Raw genomic sequence first — 22812 nt, 5'->3', positions numbered from 1 at the left:
TTCAACGCGTCGACGCGCCCGACGCGCTCGAGAAGTCTGCAAGTCTACCTGCTCCACCCTCTTTTCAAGCACCGACCGGCGTGTCAGCACATTCAAAGCCTGACTTGTACTCTGAGCTGTGCTCCTGCAATCTGGCTGCTCCAGCCTGGCTTGCTTGTCAGTGGTCTCAACACTAGGCGGCCTCGGTGACGATTCCTGTTAACCGTGTGCTGGTGGCTATTGTTTGCGATTTCGGCTCGTGCCACGTACGATGAGCTCAGGCAGCGACTCTGGTGGCGGCGAGAGACCGAGGCGGTCTGAGAAGCTGCAGCAGGGCATTGGGATGTTTATCGAGGGGTTCGGACCGGCTGCTGTCTCGTCGTCGCCTCTGACGTTGCAGAAGAAGGACACGCCCAGCTCGCGACGGAAGCAGCGTGCTATTATCCCCGGCGACGCATTTCAGGCAACTAGCAAAACTCAGCTGCCGACAACTAGTCCAATATTTGAGAGATCGAACGCTTTTGATATTGTTGAGAGACAGTCTGAGCAACACCTTGATTCGTCACCGCAGTCGGAGGCCGTCGCAGAGAGGGATAGCAGCAACGCATTCGCCTCTGCTGATTTGCGCACTGCACAGTCTCGCTCGTTGATCGTGAAGCTTCCCATTCGATTGACGCAGGACAACGAAAACTTGATTCCTTCAGAATTATCGGATGATCCGGTTTCGTCCGCGTCGGAGGACGGGTCAGATCTCGACGAGGTGAAGGTCAAATCCGCCGATTCCACTCAGGATCGGAAACGCAGCAAGAACGAGAACCCAAACAGACCGCGAAAGGTTCAGCATAAGAGAAGGAATATAACGAAGAGCAAGGCAGATGGAGAGAAACCGTCTTTGGCAGAGAAAAAATCGAGACAGGCTAACGCTGGTGTTTCGGGAAATACCCTGTTCAAGATGTGGAAGCGAGAGAAAGCCGACTCTGAGGATGATCAAGGCACAAAGGTCGTCAACTCCAGCGATCTGACATTGTCTGCCGAAGCCACACTAGGCGAACCGGACATGGCTGGCCGATCCATCGTCAAACTCAAGGTTGACCCGCGATTACTGCGGCGGTTCCAGACGAACGAACTCGAGCCGGCTTCATCATCTTCTTCACTTGACTCCACCCTTCTTCCGTGCGAGCCTTCTACTGCGAAACAAATCTACACACCACCAGCGACAGATGAGAGCGTTTCACCCCCTACTCCGCCGAACTCCGACGAAGACAGCAGTAAGCAGGTCTTGTCACCTATCGTTGCCAATCAACCGCCTTCCAAGAAGGTCGAAAATACAAAAAAGCCTATCTACCCTTTCTTCATGAAGAAGAAAAAGATGGACACTCAGGCGACTACGGAGTTAGAATCACCAGGCGAGCAGATGTGCTCGGAATCTGTACCTCTGTCTCGCTCTACGTCTGCATCAACCGTGATCGACCTGGATCGCACGCCGGATACCTCAGATCGCCCTAGAAAACCCGCATATCCTTTTTTCAACTGTGAGTCCTGCTCTGAAGAGACTATAGAGGAACGTACTAATACTGCTCTAATAGCACAATCAAAATCAGCAAACCTTGGCTCTACCCCGGGCTCTCCATCTCCAGCCTCCGGATTCGCATCGTTTCCAACGGCTAAAAAGAGGATACCGACAGGCCAGTTACCGGCCTGGCCAAAGTTTGATAATCGCCATGTTAAAGATGCCGAAGAACTATCAAAGAGGGAGTACACAGCATCTGAAGTAGCGCTCAATCTCACTACTCGTCTACCCACCCGGAAAGGCAAAAATCGTCAGTTACAGGTGCCTCTTGATGAAAGCATTCTTCGAAACGTCGATATCTCTTTGAATCTCAGCGCTGATGAGGCTCTCCATGTTCCCACCAGACACGTCGTTCCCTTCGAAGATGTTCTCACTCTCGCGAGGAAGCATGTCGACTTTGACAGCCATCCTTATCTGCAGTATCTATACGACAAGCGGTTACCGCACCCGACTGCTTTCGACAGAGCTCAATACGAAGATCAGCTGTGGAGTAGCAGCTACGCCCCGCAGCGCGCTGAACACGTTCCCGTGCGCGACGATAGCGCAGTGCTGCTGCGGAAATGGCTGCAGACGAGAATCTTGACGACAGATCGAAGTAAAACGTTGACGATAAGCAAAATGAAGAAAGCTGAGAAGGAGAAAAGTCGGCAGAATGATCTGGAGGGGTTTATCTGTTATTCTGATGAAGAGGAAGGTTCGTTTACGCAAGATCTGGATCCGATCTCATCGGACGATGATGATTACTCTGGATTCAGAAACTTTGATGGGAACTCTTCTTCGATCGACAACTCATCCCCCGCAAACGACAAGTCAGTTAGTGACGATACCGAGGAAGACACAGAAGTTACATACATGATCGGCGGCTACCAACGTCGCAAAAAACGAAGATCAAGACGGACAGCCAGGGACTCGGGGCGAAAATCGAAGCGGTGCTCTAGACTGCGGGCTAGAGAAGAGCGGCCGAGTCGTCATTCGAACGTTGTCATTCTGTGCGGTCCGCCGTCAAGTTTCAAAACTGCGGCTGTCTATGCTGCGGCCAAAGAGCTCGGCATATTTGTGTTTGAAATTAATGCTGGGCAAAAAAGGAATGGAAAGGATATTCTTGATCAGGTTGGCGAAATGAGCCAGTCGAATCTGGTGCATCACAAGGTATCAGGGGACAAAGACACGCGTTATGAGAATGAATGCGCTCAAAGATCTACATCGTCGTCTTCTGAGAGCGCATCGCAGCCTGTATTCCGCCAGCAAAGTATGCTGTTGATCGAGGACGTCGATATAGTCTTTGAGAGCGACAAATCGTTTTGGTCTACGCTGAGCAAGTTTATCGAAACCTCGAAACGGCCTGTTGTTTTGACCTGTACGGACGAACAGTATCTCCCGCCTGATTTGCTGGAGGCAAATCCCGGTAGCTTGATATATTTCGACCACACGAATTCCGAGGTTTTGACTGACGTAGCTTGGTCAATTGCCTTATCCGAGGGACATTTACTAAACAAGCTCGATGTCAGAAAAGTGCTCGAGCACACAAACTTCGATTTTCGCAGAACATTGGTGACCCTTCAATTCTGGTGTCAGATGGCGGTTGGAGATCAGCAGAAAGGGATGAGTTGGTTCCTGGAGCACTCGAGCTCTGACGTGGCCTCTGAATCGAATAAGAGAAGGGTGATTAGTGAAAACACGTTCACGAAAAATCACTTGGAGCTCTGTTTTCCTAACGATGGTGCGGAAGGAGTGGAGGGATCAGACAAGATGGGTATTGCATCAGAGGAACAGTCTACAAGCAAGAAGTCAGATCTTGCATTGTTATCGGCTGGTTACGACTTGATGTCTGCCGTCGATATTTGGAAGCATCACAGCCATACTCTCCTGGAAGTTCCAGCTGTAAGTACTTCTTCGCTGTAACAGTTTATTATGACCCACTTGCTAACATATATTTTAGTTTCTTGAGAGCGACGAAGATTCAGCAAGCTCTAGGCCTGCTGTGCCTGATGGTGAAGCAATGGTCGGTTTCCCAATTGTATCGCACAAGCTACAAAATGCGACCGCGCCAATTGCGTTCGAGTTGGAGATGATAGAGCCATCCAGGGTTTTATGGAAAGAGACGTTAGTCAGGAACGGACTCGGTGTACATTATTACGGGTAGATACAATAAAATAATGCTGGATAATGCATATGATAACATGCCGGATTTGAAACTCCTACTAGTATTTACAAATCACCTGAACTACTCCCCATGTGACATTTCCTGCTCGAAGTCCCTCAAAATCGTAATCCAAATCCAACTCCAATCTCCGGAGCACTACTATCATGCCCATCTAAGACTCCTGAAACAAATCGATCGAATAACATATAAAAAAAGTATGTGACATTACAGTGAGGCAAAATCATAACGGAGGCAGCGGGTTTCTGCACGTCGGGCACTGTAGCTTGAATCTCATCCACGACTCCAAGCATTGCGTGTGGAAGATATGACGGCAAGGAGTGACCATATAATTTCGCCTCGCGAGGAGCGCGCTCGCCGAGGAACTGGACGTGGCAGCTCCCGATCTATTGTGATCGTGCTGCACAAACAACTCGCTTGGCAATTCTATGGGCTGCATGCAGATAGCGCAGTCAGTAGGCCCCATCACAACAACTCCACCTTGGCTGTCCGTTGAGATCGTGGGTAGATCGTCACCTAATGCCGCCCTGCTTTCCAGATCTGGGATCGATAGAGGCGGATGATAATCATAAGACGGAGGAAGAAAGTTTCCAGGTACAAAGAATCTGGGCCCAAGAATCTCCTGGGCGGCTAAGACGCAGATTTGCAGCCATACCCAGCAGGAGATGATCATCGCCCAAACGGGTTCGACCTCTTGGAATATGATGTTGTTCTCGTAAAGATATAGATAGAGCATGGGAATAAGCCGAATCACACTCATCCCCAGCACAAACTCCCATTTGAAAGCTCGGCGACATCCACGCATGACGTTGCGGTAGATCTGCGGCACCCAGTATGAATTCACAGACAGAAACAAAAAATGCTGAAATGCTCGTCGATACACTTTAGGCCACGTAGAAGCGTTTAGTGTGAGGAATATGAATGCAAGAAGAATGAAATAAAATCGGGAATAAATCAGGCTCACGTCACTCCGGCCATCATCATCAGGAGTGGCGCCGCTGCCCATGTTTGCTTGCTCGGTCTGGGGCGTTGCTGTTGCCGGAAGAGGTAGACCGCCGTCATTGTTTGCAGTAGTTGCTGCTGTTTGAGCTGCTGCTGCGGCTTGCTGACGACGGTTTTCCGGTCGCTGGATCCGGTAGATCAATATCAAATATCTCATACCAAACACCGAGACTAGTAAAAACGTCAAAAATGCAACAGTCATGAACGGCAAAAATGTTGACTCCATGAAGACCGCAGCGGCAAGATACCCCATGCATAGATAACCATCTACTAACGACATCAGCTCGATTGTCCAAAAGCTCAGCTTGGAAACAGTCGAAGGCGTATTTGTATCGTTCATTTGCCTTATAAGCAGCCAGATCTGGATAACAGTCAAACAGCCAGCTACCAACGCGGCATGACTGGCCTGGCTCCAGAATTGCTCGATCTTGTCACCAACGCTCAGCCTGCTTTCCAGAACTATACCGCAGTTGGGTGAGTAAACCAGAGACGAGATCTCAATCTTTGGAATATCCTCATGCGGCTGTCCCTTTGGAAATCGCAATTCGTCCTCTACCACACTCATCTCCTCAGGCGACAATGGACTGGAATGAATCTGCAGATACACAATATACTCGCAACTTTCTGAAGCACTTGAGGAACTGCTGACAGCGGGATTGATATCTCGCCTATATATAGCTTCCAGCTCTGATATTGTTCGGTTTATTTCTGTCATGAAAGGGGTATATGACTGGTTGAATCGCTCTTCCGTTAGAGTCAGGAACGGAAGACTATAAAGGCCAGCAAATCTAGAAATTAAAATTAGCTAACCATGTTGTCAAAACACAGGTTGGAAAACATACTTTCTGCTAGTAGTGGCCATCACTATGTTTCCAGTGTCAACAAAATGTATACCCCTGAGAGGTATATCGTGACCATTCTTTCCTTGTTTATCTTGTATGTTCAAATTGGCCTGGTGGTCTGTTAGCTCACCTCACCATACAACTCGCATAACAATCAACTTACCTCTATCATTTGCACCGGACCTGGACGTGTCTCGCCAATATCGAGGGTCATGATACCTTCCCGATCAGTGATGTTGCGATTGTCTCCTGATGACTCCCACATAACAGCCCCAGTAACATTATTCAGTCGCGGGGTCTTGAGCACATACTCGCTCGAATGAGACAGCTCCATCGGGTCAACGTTCAGGTCGCTTATCTCCCATTCCCCACGCACGAGACCTGTAATGTTGTGATAAAATGAATAGCTATCGGCGCCGTCAGACGTAGTGGGTTGCTGAGACTCCCAGAGATCAGAAGCCATGGATTGCAGCTCGTATGGAAGTACCGGATTGCTGATTCCTTCTAGATCGACCGGTCCTTCCTCGAATGTAGCATTCAGCAAAACATCTCGTCTATGTCTTTGCGCTTTGAGAAACTCCTGAAAAGCCGATCTTTGCGACGGCGATGCAGATTCAGGCGTGAGAAGCATAATAATCAGCAAGAACACGAGCAGCCCTGCCCGGTTAGGATCTATGGGCGGCATCGTGTGAGTACTTTGCAAGTGAAATGCTCCCCCCGGCTAGATTTCCCCGGCAATCAATTTCACTGAGGCAAATAAAAGACTGATTCTCCTCTGATCTTCTTAACAATCAAACGATTGTCGAATTACTTCATATCTGTCAAAGACGGGGGAAGCTTGCCACGACCAGTGCGAACTAAATCCTAAGCGGCGATGTGGCAGAGCCGCAGCAGGGCAAGGGTGAGGATGCGCTGATAAAGTCTGATATTAAATGAAAAGACATCAGATGCGCCCAATATTGTCTTCAATTGTCTTCACTACCTCGTCGTTGTCTAAAAGTTGGCGCGGGTCGGAATACTGATCTGGTTTGTGGGTTGATCTACTTCTTACTACCTTTCTTTTGTCCTTCTTCTCGCGGCACGTGGGCACTCTTTGCTGCTAAACGCTCCGCGTCGGGAGCCAGGCTGCCTCCTTAGAATGTCATTCTGGGGCATCTGGAAACGAAGCTCTGCAAAGGAGTCAGTCGATAAGGGGCCGTTGGCTCTCATCGAGAAAGCGTGGATTGAGCTAATTGTGTGTATTTTATCATTCGTCAATATCAAAGGAATCGTAACTAACTTTTGATCTGAAGCGCGATGAGCGGCTCCTGCAAGATTTCGAGGGTTCCAAAGCTCCGTCCAAGATCGCACGCGATATCTTGAATATCTCTGACATTATCAGCACCGAAGAGCGCAGCGGGAACAGACGTGTGTGTTTACAGTTTGCGCTGGATCATGGCTTATTCACCAAAATCGCGGAAATTACTCACTTGTGTGGGCTTTCGATCATACAGGAGTCAGTCGCCGCATTTTCTGTTCTGATCAAGAGCGGCGAAGAAGATTTGATGAGCAATGATCAAGTGATACAGAGCATAAACGTGTTCTTGTGTGAGTTGTACAAAGCGAAAGGCGACAGAATATTAGAAGATGAATTCAGCGAAATGCTGTTCTCTGTTGCATCTCGCTTGCGAGCCGAACCTCAGAGTATAATCAAGTGGATCCGTATGCCTGAGAACAGTGGGGAAAACACTCCCATTGACAGTCATGGTGTCGGAAGCAGGCACTCGACTTATCTTGCACCCGTGAACGAGAGGGGTAACAATGCGGACGATGAAGATCTTCCGGAGCTCATATATGAACTTCCCAACGACAGCAGCGACGAAATAAGCGTCCAAGATGAGGGATCGAACACGGAGGAGGCTGATCATGGTGGCCAGACAGATACCCAGACGACTCCGAAAGCCAGCAGAATCAATAATCAGGACGCGTACTTTGCACCCATCGATGAGAACGGCAGTGATGATCTCCCATCCACTCCGAAAGCCCCGAACGGAGACACTGTCAACGACGAGACCGGTAATAACGGTCAGGCTCCAGTGAAGAGCACGGAAGTATCAAGTAGATCATCAGTTCAGCAAGAACAATATGCCACACCGGAGGGAAGCCCGCAAACAAACAACACACCGGATACACCACATGATGCGAACAATAATGACTCAAATGAATCATCACAAAATCAAGAGGATGACGTGGAACACAATATCAACGAGGCCTCACTGGCAATCGACAGCCTTCTCACTGACCTACAAATCGACCAGCGAAGGGTACGCTTCCATTTAATGGGACATAGCAGCAAAGAGAGATACTAACACTATAATGATGATTTAGAATGATTTCCCTTTGTTTCACTTTCTACTGGACTTCATCTACCACGATGGTAAATCAGGGGAATTCTCGCGAACTGGAATTATTTTTATCGTTGAATCAGCTCATCCGGGATCGTCGCTAGAAAGATGGATTCTTGACAGCGATTTCGGAACATTGATGGCTTCAGGCCTGGGCGCATTATACAGCCAGCTGAGTCGGTATGCTATGCCGCGGATCATTATTTATCAAAAGAGTATGATGCTAACAGTTTTATGATAAGACGCCTTTTTCGAGCTTTTCAGTCTGCTCAAGAGCCAAAGATTGTTGCAGTTGCCAAAGAATCAGAGCGAAAATATATCGGAAGCTCCAACGACGATACTGCGATTGGACCCGAAACCGCTGAAGAACTTGAACGCAACAAAATCAATCTCGAGATTTTTCTTTCTTATCTAGAGTTTTGGCAAGACACGTTGAGTCACTGCAAATCTGCTTTGATCCGAGCTAATCTTTTGGAGAAATTCGATACGTTGTTTTTGAGACAGCTGCTTTTGCCTTCGTTGGTTGAAACTATGGACGTCAATAATAGCGATTTGAGCGTCGCGGTGATGACCTATCTCCGTGCTATTTTTGACACTCTTCAGCAGAAAGATATTGTTGAAATCATCTTGTCTTGTTTGATCACCAGCGATAGATCTGAGACTACCAATGGCGACAAGGAAGACAAATCCACATCACAGTTCAATATGGTTCGGATGATAATCGACGGTCTAGATACCCGATCTCAACAAACAGTGGGATCTTCTTTACGACTCATATCCTCTCTGGTGCGAAGACACTATCCCTACGTTCTCAACACCATCTTCTCCGTCAAGTCACTTTCTGAGTCCTTCCAACCTACCGTCACTCCGTTCAATGTGTATGCTAAAGAACTGGAGTTTCTTCTAGATCTTCTTCCCGAAGGTGAGGAAACTAGCGAGATCGAGAGCCAGGCATACGACAATTACTTGAAGGAAAGCCGGAGAATTATAGAGTCTCACGCATATCTCCCGAAAAGTCTTTTATCCGCAGAAATGTCTCTGTCGCGAGAGGCCTCGGATCAGAGCCGGCTTTTCAAGCATTCAATGAACACTGATGACCAGACATGGACGCGGCTTCTGCGCCTACTATCGCAGTTTTTTGCAAACAGCGTGGAATTAAATTTGATTCTCACTAGAGTGTTTATCGATTTGGCTAGCTGCGGGTGGATGTCACTTCGTGGATGGATGCTTGTCGATCTCGAAAATGTGAAAAGCTCTTGCGAGAGACCTAGGAGGCGGCGAGGACCGGAGACGAGGAGTTTTGGTGAGACGCTTAATGAGACGACGGCAGCATCTTCAGAATTGGAAGATGATGTTGAGAAGGATATTGATCTCAAATTGCTTGCTGAATATGCATCGGACATGTCTTACTCATCCTCTGATGATGATTATGATGAGTACTGGGGAATGAATTCAAATGACAGATTTGAGACAACCTCGTTTACTGAAATCTCTCCCATGATGGAGGTTCTTTCGGCTCTGTCAAAGAAGATTGAAAGTTTTGAGACCAAAATACCAAACTTCTACGACCGTCTGGCCGAGCATCGCGAATTAATCAGAGACGCAGAGGATGTGATTCCTGATGTGGATGTCTCTGCTTATTCGAGTCCGGTGGTGCGCCAGAAGGACATAGTGCAGAGGGTTGAGACCAGAACATTTTCTCTGTCTCCGGTGGATACTCAAAGGCGTGCCGAGGAATTGTGGTATTCCTCATCGTCTCTCCCATCTTCGCCAGCTCCTATGCGTTTCTCAAGTGTTCCAAGTCCATTAACAGGAGAGCTTAGAACAGGAGTGCTGTCTCGATCCAATACAGTTCAGCGGCAGCAAAGGATACCATCTTTACCCCCTCATTTTTCTTCGTCCCCTTTGACTCTGCCGAAAAGGGGGCACGTGAACGCCATCTACGTACAGAGTCATTGGCCGGAGACTTTTTCAGCCGGTCGATCGAGACTCTGCCATATGCCGCTGCCCGAGTGCAAACTCATCGCAGAGTGCAAAGCAGTGCGTTGTCGATCCGAACCTCTCTTGGAGACCGTACGAGCTATTCGTCGCCTGTCCGTTCGCGTAACAATACCAACCGCGATGAATCTGACAATACTCCAACCAGACTTCCAAAGCTGCGGAAGGCTGGATCGCAAGGGTCTTTGGAAGCGTTTGAGTCGCTCATGTCGTCTCCTCCAGAACGTACTGATCCAGGCCCGAGAGCTTATACTGCAGCTGCGACGACGAGCGGCGCACTGTCGATACCTGCTGGCTCGCAGTCGCCGTTTACTACGCCTCGCATTTTACCGCTGAGTACATCACCCGTTTTGCAGAGAACACTAAGCGAAGGCGACAATGCTCTATCCAAGCAAATGAGCCCTGTGCAACTAAGCGAGGAGATTAGAGACATTTTCAATAACAGTGTGTCAGAGTCGGACGACGAGGATCTCGAGAGTATTGTGAGCGAGACAAGCCCTGAGGCAGACGAAGAGCCATCCGGGACTAACCGTCGTGGGTCGTCTACCAGTCGATCTCGGTCGCATAGTCAAGCTGCTCCTCGGAAGACTGGTATCGAAATGAATGAGATAGCGACGGATTCGGACTACGTGCCTACGATTATTCAAGTCATGGGGCCCGAGACGGGGAAAAGCCGATATGTCAGTCTTGCGCACTTGCTGGGGAACGTGATTGTGTATCAGGAATTCGTAAAGGAGTTGACGGCTTTGATACAGGTGCGAAGCACTTTAGTTGATCAGGTTGACTACGGGTGGCAGAAGAGGTCGAATAATAGAAGGAGGCGATAGAGCATGTACTGATATGTTCTGTGTATATATAATTCGAGTGTCGAACATAGTAATAGTGAATTCTAAACTCGTCGGGCAGAGCTCGACCCATCCCCTGATGAACTTCCATACAAGTCACATACGTTGGGATGCCTCCACGTATCCTCATATGCCCTCAAGCTGAATACTGAGACTACCAAAGCTCTGCTTATATCCAAAGCATACGATAAAGTAGTGTAAAGACGAATCATACGTCTGCTATAGAGTATTGCGTGAAGTGGCTGCGGTATCAGGTTAGGGCAAGCATGGGTTTAGGGCGCACGGTTCCGGAAGACCGGCATCCGACGCAACGTGGACGGATTCGACTGTTTTCGGGGGATCGAGCAGGAAAGAGCGCTCGAGTGGATTGGGCCCCGGAGAGAATAGTTTGAGGATGGGCCGCGAGCAGACCGAATTGCTTTGGAGGAAGCAGATTGCGTGGTTTTAGACGGCGAGAGCACGGTCAGGCGGAGAGACCTGGTTCCTTTGCTGAGTTGGGGTTGAAGCCCTAACTGAGTAAGTGTATGTGACAGATAAGGCTTTAAAGTTGTCGACGCTGGACTATGGCTCATCGAGTCTGCAGAAATATTCTTCGTCTTCTTCTGCTACAGCCTAGTCATCATCATCGACCCGTTGCAGAAGATAACTTCTACTACTACCCGGAATATTGACGAGACCCGTCCGAAGTACTTTCAATGTCCGCTATAACGCGTCGAGCAGCCACGTCCAGCGCTCTGCTGGGACGCTACAGCCGAAGCAGGGCCTTTGCTCCCTCGCCGCAGGCTATGCTGATGCTGATGCGAGCCTACTCGACCGAGCCTACACCGCACTCGAGTCCGTCTGGTCCTCCAGTCGATGTGTTGTCGTCGATGGGCAAGTCTGCTTCCTCGCGCACGATCGTCCAGCCGAAGCGAACGCCGGTGTCCGATCCCGCGAAAGCCGGCAAGAAGACTGAAGTCGATGCTGAGTTTGAGGAGGTGGATGCTGCGAAGGCGGTCGCGGAGAAGAGTGCCGACAAGGCGACCGAAAACATTTTGGGTAAAGAAACAGAAGTTCCGGATCTCCCGACGGTCGCTGCTGATAGCGCCTCGACTACCCCTGCCACGGCAGAGAAGCCCAAGAGCAGTTTATGGCAGAAGGTCAAGGATGGCGTGCGCCACACCTGGGACAGCACAAAACTGCTCGGAGTTGAGATCAAGATCTCGACTAAGCTTGCGCTGAAAATGGTTGCCGGATACGAATTGACCCGTCGTGAGAGCCGTCAGCTCCAGCGCACGACCCAGGATCTCATCCGTCTCGTTCCGTTCTCTGTCTTTTTGATCGTTCCCTTTGCCGAGCTGCTTTTGCCGATAGCGCTGAAGCTGTTCCCTGGACTTTTGCCTTCCACTTTTGAGGCTCCTTCGACGAAGGAGAAGCGTGTCAAGAGCCTTCGTAACACCCGGAAAGAAGTGTCAAAGTTTCTCCGCAGCACGGTCAAGGAGACCGGACTTGCTCTTCCGCAGACCCACAACAACGCCCAGCGTGAGCTGTTCGCCGATTTCTTCCGCAAGATCAGAACCTCTGGTGAATCTCCGTCTCGTGAAGAACTTCTCAGCGTTTGCCGATTGTTTAAAGATGACATGATTCTCGACAACTTGTCGCGTCCCCAGCTGGTCGCTATGTCAAAGTACATGAACCTGCAGACTTTCGGTACCGATATGATGCTCAGATACCAGATCCGTCGTCGGATGCGTCAGACGAAGCGTGACGACCGTGCTATTGACTACGAGGGCGTCGAGTCGCTGTCGGTCCGAGAACTCCAGGGTGCCTGCCAGGTGCGAGGAATCAAGTCTCATGGCGTCTCTCCGGCTAGACTGCGCGAGGATCTTCAGACATGGCTGGATCTGACTCTGCGACAGCATGTTCCGAGTACGCTACTTGTCTTGTCGGCTGCGTACACTTACGGATCTCCCGAGTCGGTTGATTCGCACTACGATGCCTTGCTTTCTACTCTCAGTTCAATCCCCGACCAGCTTTACCATGAGGCTGAGTTGGAGGTCAACCACCTCGAGGGAACTGCTACCAACAAGCAGCGTCTCGAGGTTCTCAAGGAGCAGGAGCAGCTTATCAACAACGAGAACGAACAAGTGAGCATGTCTGGAACTGTCGTCAAGGATCACGAGTCCATTGATGAGAGCGAGGTTGCTGAGGGCGAGGCCGACAAGGAGGAGCTGCCCGAGAATGCTGAGGCTAAAGAGGCCGCAGAGGCTGAACAGTTGGAGGAGCCTAAGCTGGAGAAGCTGGAAGAGCCCAAGGCTGAACAGGTGGAAACACCTGAGCCTGTCGCTGCAAAGGCACAAACTGGTGAGGTGAAGAACTAGATCACCGCCAGCTCTTCCGTCCAACAAAATTGAATTGTTGACTGGAGTCGGGCCCAAAAAAATATCAACTATCGGAGTTACGATCGTATCTTTGTTTATTGTCGTATGTACCTAGCAATAGAGGTACTCCGCTCTTTTACTGTCTTTCTCTCTGCATGCTATATAAACACGGCGCAGAAAACATTCGTTTATCCAACTTCTTGTCTTACCATTCTTTTGTCTATATTACATCAGTTTTCATTTTATCTTTGTATCTAGTTGGTAGGTAGCGGAGTGAGCAAAAAATTGTATTTAATAGAATAACAAAGATTATACACCGATAATGAGGAGTTGATATGATCAAATAGACAGACATGTCTCGTCGGTTATAGAGCCGTCCGATACATGGCATCGGGATATAGAGATCATGATACTTTTGGATGCAAGCGAAGAGAGTATATAGGATGCAACAAGACGGATAACTTTTGATCATGGTTGCTGCTGCGTAGCTGTATGTGCCTGACAGCGATGCACCACCCCCGCAGCTGGCATATGTGCCCCGAGCCATCGCTCAACATCATTCTGTACGAGCCAACCCGCACCCTCAGATCGTGTTGCAAAGGTAGAGGCGGTTCGTGATAAATGCCGACTCATTTGAATGCAAGTGATGATTTTATCGCCAGAGTAAATGAATATCAAGCTGATCGATTCATCAGGTGTAATCGTGCCTCGATACCAACGAGCATGGTATGATAATCAAAAGTTGATTAGGCTCCGCTGATCCCAGCCTGCCTCATTCTCTCTAATAGAGCCTGAACATCTCTCTGAACGGCAGCAACTTTCTCCTCAACCTCATCCTTCGGCAACACAGCGCCATTATTAGTAGGCACAACCGGCAAGCTGCTCCCCACCACCCCTGCAGCACTCCGCGCTATCCCATTGACAATCGACGCCGGCAGCGGACTTGTACTGCGAGCCATCGAGGCGGAAGTCTGGGCGGTAGGAAGTAGTGATTGGGCTTTTGATTCGAGTACGGAGGAGAGGGATAGTGCCTGGCGGGCTTTGTCGAGGAACTCGTCGTCGCTGTCGGTGTTTGGCTCTGCGGCCATAGGGGGGTTCGAGGAGGAGGACGCAAAGATGGAGGAAAAGTCTGAGATGGCCTCAGCGGTGGTGATGGACGGCGGTGTCATTGCTGCTGTAGGTTGAATATGAGATAGATGTTGACTGAGTAGAAAGAAAGGGCGTGGGGCTCGAGGTGAAGTAAAGGCTCTGCGGCGGGCGAGCGAGCTCTGCGCGGATTTTGTATGATCTCGAGCTCAGTACAGCACAGCACAGCCAGCCAGCTTTCTGCTCTCAACTCAATGACGATAGAATACCGCGCATACAGACCACCGGCGGCGTCTGACGACCCGACACAAAAGTCCGAGGAGAAGGACTTGACGGCGATCCAGAATCTGATAGACCAAGTCCTGCAAGAGCCCTACGGGATTTACGTCTACCGCTACTTCATATACCAATGGCCACATCTCTGCTTTCTCGCTCTAGAGGACGGCAATGTGATTGGCGTTATTGTATGCAAGCTTGATCCACATCGGGCAGTCAGGATGAGAGGCTACATAGCGATGATTGCGGTCGTGACAAGACTACGCGGGAAAGGGATCGCGAGCCAGCTGCTTTCGCTGGCGGTGTCAAAGATGATTGAGCTCAAGGCGGACGAGATCGTGCTGGAGACAAGGACAGATAACGAGGCTGCGCTGCGGTTGTATGAGCGGCTGGGATTCGTGAGGAGTAAGCGCATGCATCGGTATTATCTGGACTCGAGCGATGCGTATAGACTTATCCTGCCGCTGACGGAGGAGAGTACGATACGATCTTGTGTGCTCGCTAGTGAGGGAGCGAGTGCGCCGAATGAGCAGGACAATGGGATGTATGTCTAAATGTGTATCGAGAGCCGGATAGTAGGATAGACTAGAAATGGGTTTGGTTTACGGTGTACAGCAGGGCTACAGATCATGATAACGATATAATTACATTCAGCATACTAAACGGAACGACATAAGAGAAAGTAAAACTAAATAACCGCGCATAAACACCTAAAATCCCATCTTAACGCACACTCTGTATACTATTTAATCATCGAGCTTCGGGGCGAGGTAGAACCGCAGATGTCCGCTCGACAGAGGGTACTCGACCAGGACCGGGTTCTCGTCGGCCATCTTGAGAGTGACGGTGTCAGAGAGACCGGTGGCTTTGCAAAAGTTGAGCAGGTACTTGGTCGACAAAGTCAGGCTGACGGGCTCCGACAGCTCGATCTTGGTCGCGTGCTCGGGCTTGTCGGCCGAGGCCGAGGGCTTAAGGGTCACGCTGCCGTTGCCGATGTCTCCCTCGCACGAGAACTTGACGCCGGCTTTTGTGCACTCGATAGTGATGCTCTCGGAGATGGCGTACATATCTCTGCAGATTCTCTGGAACTCGGTCGAGGGCATGGTGACGGTGGCAGCGTACTCAGTCTCGGGGATTCCAAGGTGCTCCTGGTCAATGTCCATCAGCTTGAGAGCGTACTCAGACATGCGGTCCTGCTGAGTGTTCTCAAATCTGATGATGAGCGAGTCAGGCTTCTCCTGAGCCTCGAGAGTCAGCATATCCTCGTTGTTACCGCATCGCAAGATCTTGGTAAGCGATGTCAGGTTGAGGCCGAGAGTGATGTTACGATCGCATCGGTATTCAGAGAAACCATCGGCGTTCAGCTCAAGAGAAATAAGCGAAACGTGCGAAGTGTCCATGGCCTCGAGAGCGATGCCGGTCTCGGAGCAATCAAAGTTGCAGTCCTGGACCAGCTCCTTCGCGGCGTCGACGAGCTATGAGAGGTTAGTGAGTGCGATTGATAATAACAGAGACATGAATAACTCACCTTCTTGAAAAGAGAAGCCTGCTCTAGTTTACCTTCCAGCATTGTGTGACTATAGCTCGTGTTAGCAACCAATCGCGCTATATGCCAGCGCTCGACGAGATCCAAGTCGCAGAGCGATGTCAGTGCCCTCAGATACTATCTAGCGATATTCTTTACGGAAAATAAAATCATGTAATAATCATTTATATATAAAAGTATCCAGTAAAGTTTCGTCATGGGGCAGGCCGGTGTCTTTTGCGAGATGCATGGAAGCAAGACGCGTTAAGGACAGAGGCAGGTAGGCGATCGCGACGATCAGAAGAGCGCACGGCATGAGGCCGGGTAGAGTAGGAAAGGAAGAGCAGGTACTTACTATAAGATAGACGAAGAACTGTTTGAACGAGATGTGAACAAGAGAGAGAAGCAGTGAGAGAGCAGGAAGCAGGGCGCGTGGAGGAGAGAAAAAGAGAAAGAGGAAGAAACGAGGCGAGGAAGGAAGGAAGGGGCAATCAATCTGTTACCCGGACTAAAAAAACACGCGCCGCCGACGCGTTCGATGCACAAAACACGTGTGCATTTGTGCCACGTGACTGATTACCTTATTGATTATGTAACAGGGGGATTTAATCAATTCCCAAAGTCTGAGCCTTTAACTCAGCCAATCTTGGATCCGCGCTTTGTTTCATTTCCATCTGCTTTGGCCGCGCAATTTGTCACCGACAACCAGCCACTAAATCTGCTTGGCCATTGTTGTATTCTGGTCCCTTTTCAGGCCCTGCGTCCTGCTCTGACTGACCCCGGTCCGCCGTCTGATCGCCGCGCATATCCGGCTGATCCAGCTGTGTGCGGCCTCGTCGAGCTGCGCGAGAGTCCGCGCAGCTGCGCTTCGTCATGCTCTGGTCAATTGCCACTCTCAGCTGATCTTCTCCACCAACTTCCTCATTATTCCCAAAATACCCTCAGAATGACGTTCTCCGGGAGGCTGGGAGCAGTTCCTGCATGGCTGGCTCATCGCTCCACTGCCACCGACCGACTGCCCAGCCATGCGCATCGGCAGTGAATACGCTAACCTTATACGGAAATTTACTAGCTATATTAGGCAACTACATGAGCCGCATTACACCCTGAGCCGCACGAGAGTCTCATCTGAAATGAATTCGCCAGCCTCCTCGAGCAAAAGAATGGTAACGGCCCCAGCCCGCGCAGGGTGTATAAGAAGGCCCTCTGCAGGCCTGGGGCTCTTCTCTCTCTTGTATTTGTTTGCTTACTATTTTCATTTTTATCCGCATCGCCTACTCACTCTACAATGGTCCGTCTATCGCTACGCTCGGTAGGCCTTCTCGCCTTACTCTACTCCGCTTCGAGCGCCGTCGCCGCTCCTGCTGCCGAGTCCTCGTCTTATCCCGTCGTTGACATTGACGGTGGTGATAGTATGTTTTTACTTTGAGTAATTGATCTACTCTTTAAGCAATCACTAACACAGCATCTCAACAGCTAGCGCATCCTGCAGTCAAGAAACCGTGACCTTGACCGTCACCGACCAGCCCACCATCACAGAGACCGTATACGCCACGGATGTGTCCACCGCTGCCGTCACAGAGACTGTCACTGCAAAGACTACCGCCTACGAGACGATCTACTCTACCCTCACCGTCAGCAATACCGACACTGCTCTGACCGTGAGCAGCGCCGCAACGCCTACTTATGTCACCGTGACCGAGACTGCCACCGTCACTCCTACCTTGACTGCTACCGACATTGAGACAAAGACATCAGTGATCAAGGTCTATCAGACTTCTACGCTTGTTGAGACCTCGACTAGCTACGAAACCTCAACTGTCGTCGCCGGTCAGACTGCTTCCGACGAACCCACATACGTTACTGTCGAGGTAACCAAGACTGTTACTCCCACCGACACCGTCACCGTCGTCAACACCGCTACATCCGTTGCTTCTGTTTACGAGACTATCACGCGTTACCAGACGCTTACCGCCTACGAGACCTCGACCAAGACCGAGGGCAGCACTGCTTCGGCCTCTGCGGTCTCCTCTTCGGAGCCAGTCACTTACGTCACTGTCACCGCTTACACCACCGTGTCCCCCACTGATGTTGTCACGGTCACAAACACCGCTTCGTCGGTTATCTACCGTGACTCGACTAAGACTGTCGTCAGCACTGCTACTAAGACGTCTTACGTGACAATTCCCACTGTCACTTCGACGTCCTCTGGAAGCTCAAGCGCTGGCTCATCTTCCGGAAGCGCAGGATCTACTTCATCGTCCGCATCCAGCAGTGATACCATTCAGTACGTCACCGTGACACAGCTCTCGACCTTGAGCCCAACCGCGACTGTCACCGTCTCGAACACTGAGTACACGACCTACCTGGTCAGCCAGTCTTCCACCTTGACCAAGACCGCGACCGCTAGCTCAACCGTGACGATCCCGGTGACTGCTTCCTCCAGCTCCGAGGCCATCACCTATGTCACTGTCACCGCTTACACTACGGTTGCCCCGACCGGCACTGTTGATGTTACAAACACCCTGACGTCAACTGCTACCGTCTCCAAGACATCATCCGTCAGCGAGACCGTGACCGAGTCTGATCAGGTATCAAAGACCGTGACCGCGACGCCTTCTTCGTCGATCAGCGAAGACTACGTTACTAAGACTATCACGGAGAGCGGAAGCATCTACACCGTCATTGTCTCCGGCACAAAGACCGTGACCGGTTACGAGACGCTGTACTCGACTGCTACCTCGACCTCGACCGTCACCAACCTTTCCACCACCTACACGACCGCCTACACGACACCGATCGCTCTGACGACCTCAACCTCAACAAGGACACCGGCCGCGACTACAATCACCTTGACTGAAAGCAGCGCCGAGGCTTCGTCCACGTCTTCTTCAAAGTCGTCGTCGCAGAGCATTCCTGTTCTAACCCCTCACTGGAGCAACACCACGATGACTACGAGAACCAGAACAGCTTCGTCGAGCTAAAATCGAAAAAAACATTGAAAAACATACATTTTCAAAAAAAGAAGCATGACAAGATTAATCTAAAGTCTGTGCTATCTATCGACACTCCTTCTTTTCAGTCATTCATTATCACTATTCGGTATTACACGGCGTTTTCATTTGTTTTGTGTTGTCTTTAATGCTTTGGCTGCTATCTCAGCCCCCCACACTCCTTTTTTTCATTCAGAGATCTGCTTTTTTGGTCGCGTGAGTGATATTTTCTGGTCGAGAGAGATGAACCAGAAATTGTACATTAGATGAAGTATTTGTTTGACGAGAGATCAATATAATTACATTACTTATAACTGTCAGTTTCCGCTTTTCGGTGCTAAAACATATATCATTTTGTAGGCTCGGCAATCTTCAATTAGTGCCCGACTTGAAGTGATATAATCCAAAAAAGATGTTCTGTAGAAATGAGGTTCATAATAGTTTCGCGCACCTACTGTCAACGCCAAGGCAGCTGAAGATAATTATATAAGACCTTACATAATATGTGGAATGCCGCGCTTCATGCGGATGAATGCTTCGAAGCAGCCAATATTCTCCTCAGCTCTATCAACTCGCCCCCAGAATTCAGACACCTTCTACTGAACCACTCAATTCCCTTCGACGATCAGTGACAGACAAACGCACTTGTGGCTACGTATGCGATCCGACTGCTAATAAATAAGCTCACTAAGCTCTCTCTCCCCTCGACTTACCTCGATTCATCCAGTCATCTGTGGGTTGTTCAGCAAGAATGCCAGACACCACAGACGACGAGAAAGCGGGCTTGTATCTATATTCAGTGCCGCCACCCTACGCTGATGACGAAGATGAAGCCGGCCCCTCGTCTATGGGATCATCGGCATCTTCAAATATCAATGCGCCTTCAACCGCCGCCGAACGACAGAGCTTCCTCCCGCGCGGACTTGTCCGCCACGAGCCAGATTCAACAGACGGAAATGGAAACACGTCGATAGATCTCTCTACGCCGAGATCATCCACCGAATCCGCGGCCGCTCTGCAGCGCGAGATCGTGCAGATGGATCAGATGGACATCATCGAGCCGCCACAGTTGAATCTGCTGCGCCCCAGCATCTCCTCACGCGTTGTGACCTCGATACAGAAACGGCTGTCGTCAATGGGCCGGTTCAGGCCACGAATGCCGCGGATAAAATTCCCAAGAATAACATTGTTTGACGGGATGTCGCAGCGGTTCACCTTCTTGGCGGCAATTTTCTACTCGATCTCGCTAAACTACCATACCATCACCAGCACTGTCTCGAATGCTTTCAACAAACGGCTTGAGTCACTGGGAAACCCACTACTGATAAAACGCCTCTCGATCGTGTTTTTGCTGACGGTTGGGATGTGGGCTATCGTTGCCTCTGATCTAATCCCGCTGAACGGGACGGGTCCAGGATACTCTCTTCCGCCACGGCAGTACGGTATCAACGATATGCGGCGGTTCTTTTTCCAGTCGGTTGAAGTTGAGTTGCTATCGGAGCAGCTGCACAGTTTGGCAAAGATTCCACATCTGGCAGGAACGAGCGGCGACGTGGCGGTGGCGGTCCAGATCCAAAAGTATCTGTTGGATATGAAGACATTTGATGAGGTCGAGATGACGCAGTATGAAGTGTACTCTACTTTCCCTGACGCGAGTAACACTGCGTTGCAGCTGCTATCTCGAAATGGTAAACGGGATGGTGCGGCTACGTTTGAAGTATCGTTTGAAGCGAACTTGACCGAGCCAGAGGCGGTGCCGGGAATGGGCTCTCAGGAGCCGTTTGCATTTCATGCCTTGTCGGCCGCAGGCGATGTGACTGGCCACATCGTATACGCAAACTATTGTACGCGGAAGGATATGGCGCAGCTGAAAGAATACAGTGTCAAACTGAATGACTCGATTGTGTTTTGCCGGTACGGGCTTGTCCACGAGTCGCTGAAGATCAAGCTCGCCGAGCTCTACGGCGCTGCAGGGGTGGTCTTATTTCGAGACAAGGCGTCGAGCGATATGGTTTCGTACCCTAATGGAACCGCTATTCCGGAAGATGCAGTGCAGCGCGGTAGTGCAGGGCTCAGGAACTGGGCACCGGGCGATCCTCTTAGCGAAGGGTTTCCGTCCACTCCGGTCTCGGCTCGGAATTCAAAAGAGAACTCTACGGCGCTTGTACATATCGCGAGTATTCCAATCTCATGGAGTAACGCGAAGCAGTTTCTGGCGGCCTTGGATGGATACGGAACAAAAGTACCTTCCTGGAAAACAAATTTCGACGGCGTTGATGCGTGGTATACAGGCTCAGAGGACGGTCCACGAGCACATCTAGTGAGCTCGCCGGTGGAAAAAGAGCGGCATCCGATATATAACGTGGTCGCAAAGATAGAAGGCATGGAGCAGGCGGACCAGATTGTGATTATCGGCGCCCATCGCGATTCGTTCTGTTACGGTGCTTCGGACGCGATGTCGGGTACTTCGGTGATGCTGGAAGTTGCTAGGATATTGGGGTACCTCAAGTCCGGGTATAGCTGGCGTCCTCGGCGCACAATCTATTTCATCTCGTGGGATGGTACAGAGGAGAATCTGATGGGCTCTACGGAGTGGGTCGAGGATAACATTGAAAAACTGAGAAGAGGAGGAGCAGCATATATTAATCTCGACCAGGCAATCAGTGGATCAGTGCTGCGTGCGACTGGAGATCCCTTGCTTGAGTCTATTTTTTTGAGATCGCTCAACTATCTCACTGATCCGTTTCACAATGCGACCTTGAGACATCTGTGGGGCAAGAAGCAGGTTTCGTATCCTGAAGGAGGTTTGTTTTCAACGACTGTTTTGAATCTAAAAGTACAGTGACTAACAATATAACTGCAACTAGACCGAGATACTTTGCCTTTCCAGAGCTATGCAGGAATCGCATCAATCGATCTCGGCTTCGCGTCTCCCGGTGGCTTTCCCACACGTACCTGTTTCGACAACCTGGAATGGATGAACTCGTTCGGCGATCCATCCGAGGTCCAGGTCGGCTCGAAACTCGTCGAGCTCGAGGGTCATTTTTCGAAAGCCTCGGATGGTAATCCGTACGTCTACCACAAGCTGTTGACGCAGCTCGTGGGCTCGATGACAATTACTTTGTGCGATGAGATGAATCTTCCGTTTGATTTCGCGGCGTACGCTCGAGCAGTCATATACTTTGCCAACGATCTGCAATCCTACGCGGGCCAGGTGCATCTCGACATCAGCAAGATCCGCGAGGCGGCGGCGGAGCTGCAAAAGAGCGCGGTGGCGATGGACAAGTGGATCAAAGAATGGATGGACGAGTGGGTGATTATGGCGCCGACCGAGACGGCGGCGATGGCGCAGCATCGGTTTAGTCGGAATTCGAGAATGATTAATTTCGAAAAGCATCTGTTGGATCTCGACGGCGTGCCGGGCCGCTCGTGGTTCAAGCACGGTAAGTCCCCTAATCAATTTCCCAACTCTTGAATTTGCAGTGAAAGCTAACGAAACCTCTGCAGTCCTCTTTGCCCCGCAGCAATGGCCGCCAGCGGACCCAGAGTCCCACAAATTTTTCGCAACCGGCACGTTAGCAGCTGTCCGAGACGCGATAGAACAAGGAGACAAGGAGGAAGCGCAGAAGCAGCTTGATGAGATTTCCGCTGTTCTCCTTGCCGCGTCCAAGAAGTTGGTCAATTAGCAGCTTTTTAAACACTTTAGCATTTTTGTTCTGTCATATTTGGAGTTTATAGTTTATGTTCTTTTGTCTTTGGTGTCCTTTGTTCATTCTCTGTGCTTGGCGTTT

The 22812-nt window shown here is 50.2% G+C and overlaps 8 protein-coding genes across 8 annotated transcripts; 6 read left to right on the top strand and 2 right to left on the bottom strand.

The window, feature by feature from the left end:
• The first annotated feature begins 50 nt into the window (after positions 1-50).
• Positions 51-3813, top strand: BZA70DRAFT_165501 (uncharacterized protein). The gene is made up of 3 exons (XM_064909821.1): positions 51-1511; positions 1566-3430; positions 3489-3813. Exons 1-3 carry the CDS (start codon positions 251-253, stop codon positions 3690-3692), a joined length of 3330 nt encoding a protein of 1109 aa, XP_064768649.1. The 5' UTR covers positions 51-250; the 3' UTR covers positions 3693-3813.
• Positions 3716-6381, bottom strand: BZA70DRAFT_257413 (uncharacterized protein). The gene is made up of 3 exons (XM_064910822.1): positions 5718-6381; positions 5555-5664; positions 3716-5500 (listed from the first exon to the last, which is right to left on the bottom strand). The coding sequence occupies exons 1-3, from the start codon at positions 6237-6239 to the stop codon at positions 3934-3936; spliced, it is 2199 nt and encodes a 732-aa protein (XP_064768648.1). The 5' UTR covers positions 6240-6381; the 3' UTR covers positions 3716-3933.
• Positions 6382-6508: 127 nt separating this feature from the next.
• Positions 6509-10445, top strand: BZA70DRAFT_165477 (Retinoic acid induced 16-like protein-domain-containing protein). Its single transcript, XM_064909820.1, has 4 exons — positions 6509-6788; positions 6847-7857; positions 7922-8118; positions 8181-10445. The coding sequence occupies exons 1-4, from the start codon at positions 6693-6695 to the stop codon at positions 10270-10272; spliced, it is 3396 nt and encodes a 1131-aa protein (XP_064768647.1). The 5' UTR covers positions 6509-6692; the 3' UTR covers positions 10273-10445.
• Positions 10446-11231: 786 nt separating this feature from the next.
• Positions 11232-13457, top strand: BZA70DRAFT_278565 (LETM1-like protein-domain-containing protein). Its single transcript, XM_064912614.1, has one exon. The coding sequence runs from the start codon at positions 11477-11479 to the stop codon at positions 13139-13141; it is 1665 nt and encodes a 554-aa protein (XP_064768646.1). The 5' UTR covers positions 11232-11476; the 3' UTR covers positions 13142-13457.
• Positions 13458-14422: 965 nt separating this feature from the next.
• On the top strand, positions 14423-15129 carry BZA70DRAFT_278563 (acyl-CoA N-acyltransferase; the record flags this gene model as incomplete). The annotated part of the gene is made up of 1 exon (XM_064912613.1): positions 14423-15129. A coding segment is annotated over one exon (635 nt), but the record flags the coding sequence as incomplete, so codon positions are not given.
• Positions 15130-16491, bottom strand: BZA70DRAFT_278561 (proliferating cell nuclear antigen). The gene is made up of 2 exons (XM_064912612.1): positions 16032-16491; positions 15130-15978 (listed from the first exon to the last, which is right to left on the bottom strand). Exons 1-2 carry the CDS (start codon positions 16071-16073, stop codon positions 15250-15252), a joined length of 771 nt encoding a protein of 256 aa, XP_064768644.1. The 5' UTR covers positions 16074-16491; the 3' UTR covers positions 15130-15249.
• An 825-nt stretch (positions 16492-17316) lies between these two features.
• BZA70DRAFT_267437 (uncharacterized protein) lies at positions 17317-19012 on the top strand (the record flags this gene model as incomplete). Its single annotated transcript, XM_064911105.1, has 2 exons — positions 17317-17440; positions 17505-19012. 2 exons carry the CDS (start codon positions 17317-17319, stop codon positions 19010-19012), a joined length of 1632 nt encoding a protein of 543 aa, XP_064768643.1.
• Positions 19013-19772: 760 nt separating this feature from the next.
• On the top strand, positions 19773-22733 carry BZA70DRAFT_304514 (uncharacterized protein; the record flags this gene model as incomplete). Its single annotated transcript, XM_064914777.1, has 3 exons — positions 19773-21825; positions 21889-22464; positions 22529-22733. 3 exons carry the CDS (start codon positions 19773-19775, stop codon positions 22705-22707), a joined length of 2808 nt encoding a protein of 935 aa, XP_064768642.1. The 3' UTR covers positions 22708-22733.
• Between the last annotated feature and the right edge of the window lie 79 nt (positions 22734-22812).

The sequence above is a fragment of the Myxozyma melibiosi genome, assembly GCF_037950935.1.
Source record: "Myxozyma melibiosi strain Phaff 52-87 chromosome Unknown BZA70scaffold_5, whole genome shotgun sequence".
NCBI classification, from domain to species: Eukaryota; Fungi; Ascomycota; class Lipomycetes; order Lipomycetales; family Lipomycetaceae; genus Myxozyma; species Myxozyma melibiosi.
This window is presented reverse-complemented; position numbering and strand designations above follow the sequence as displayed.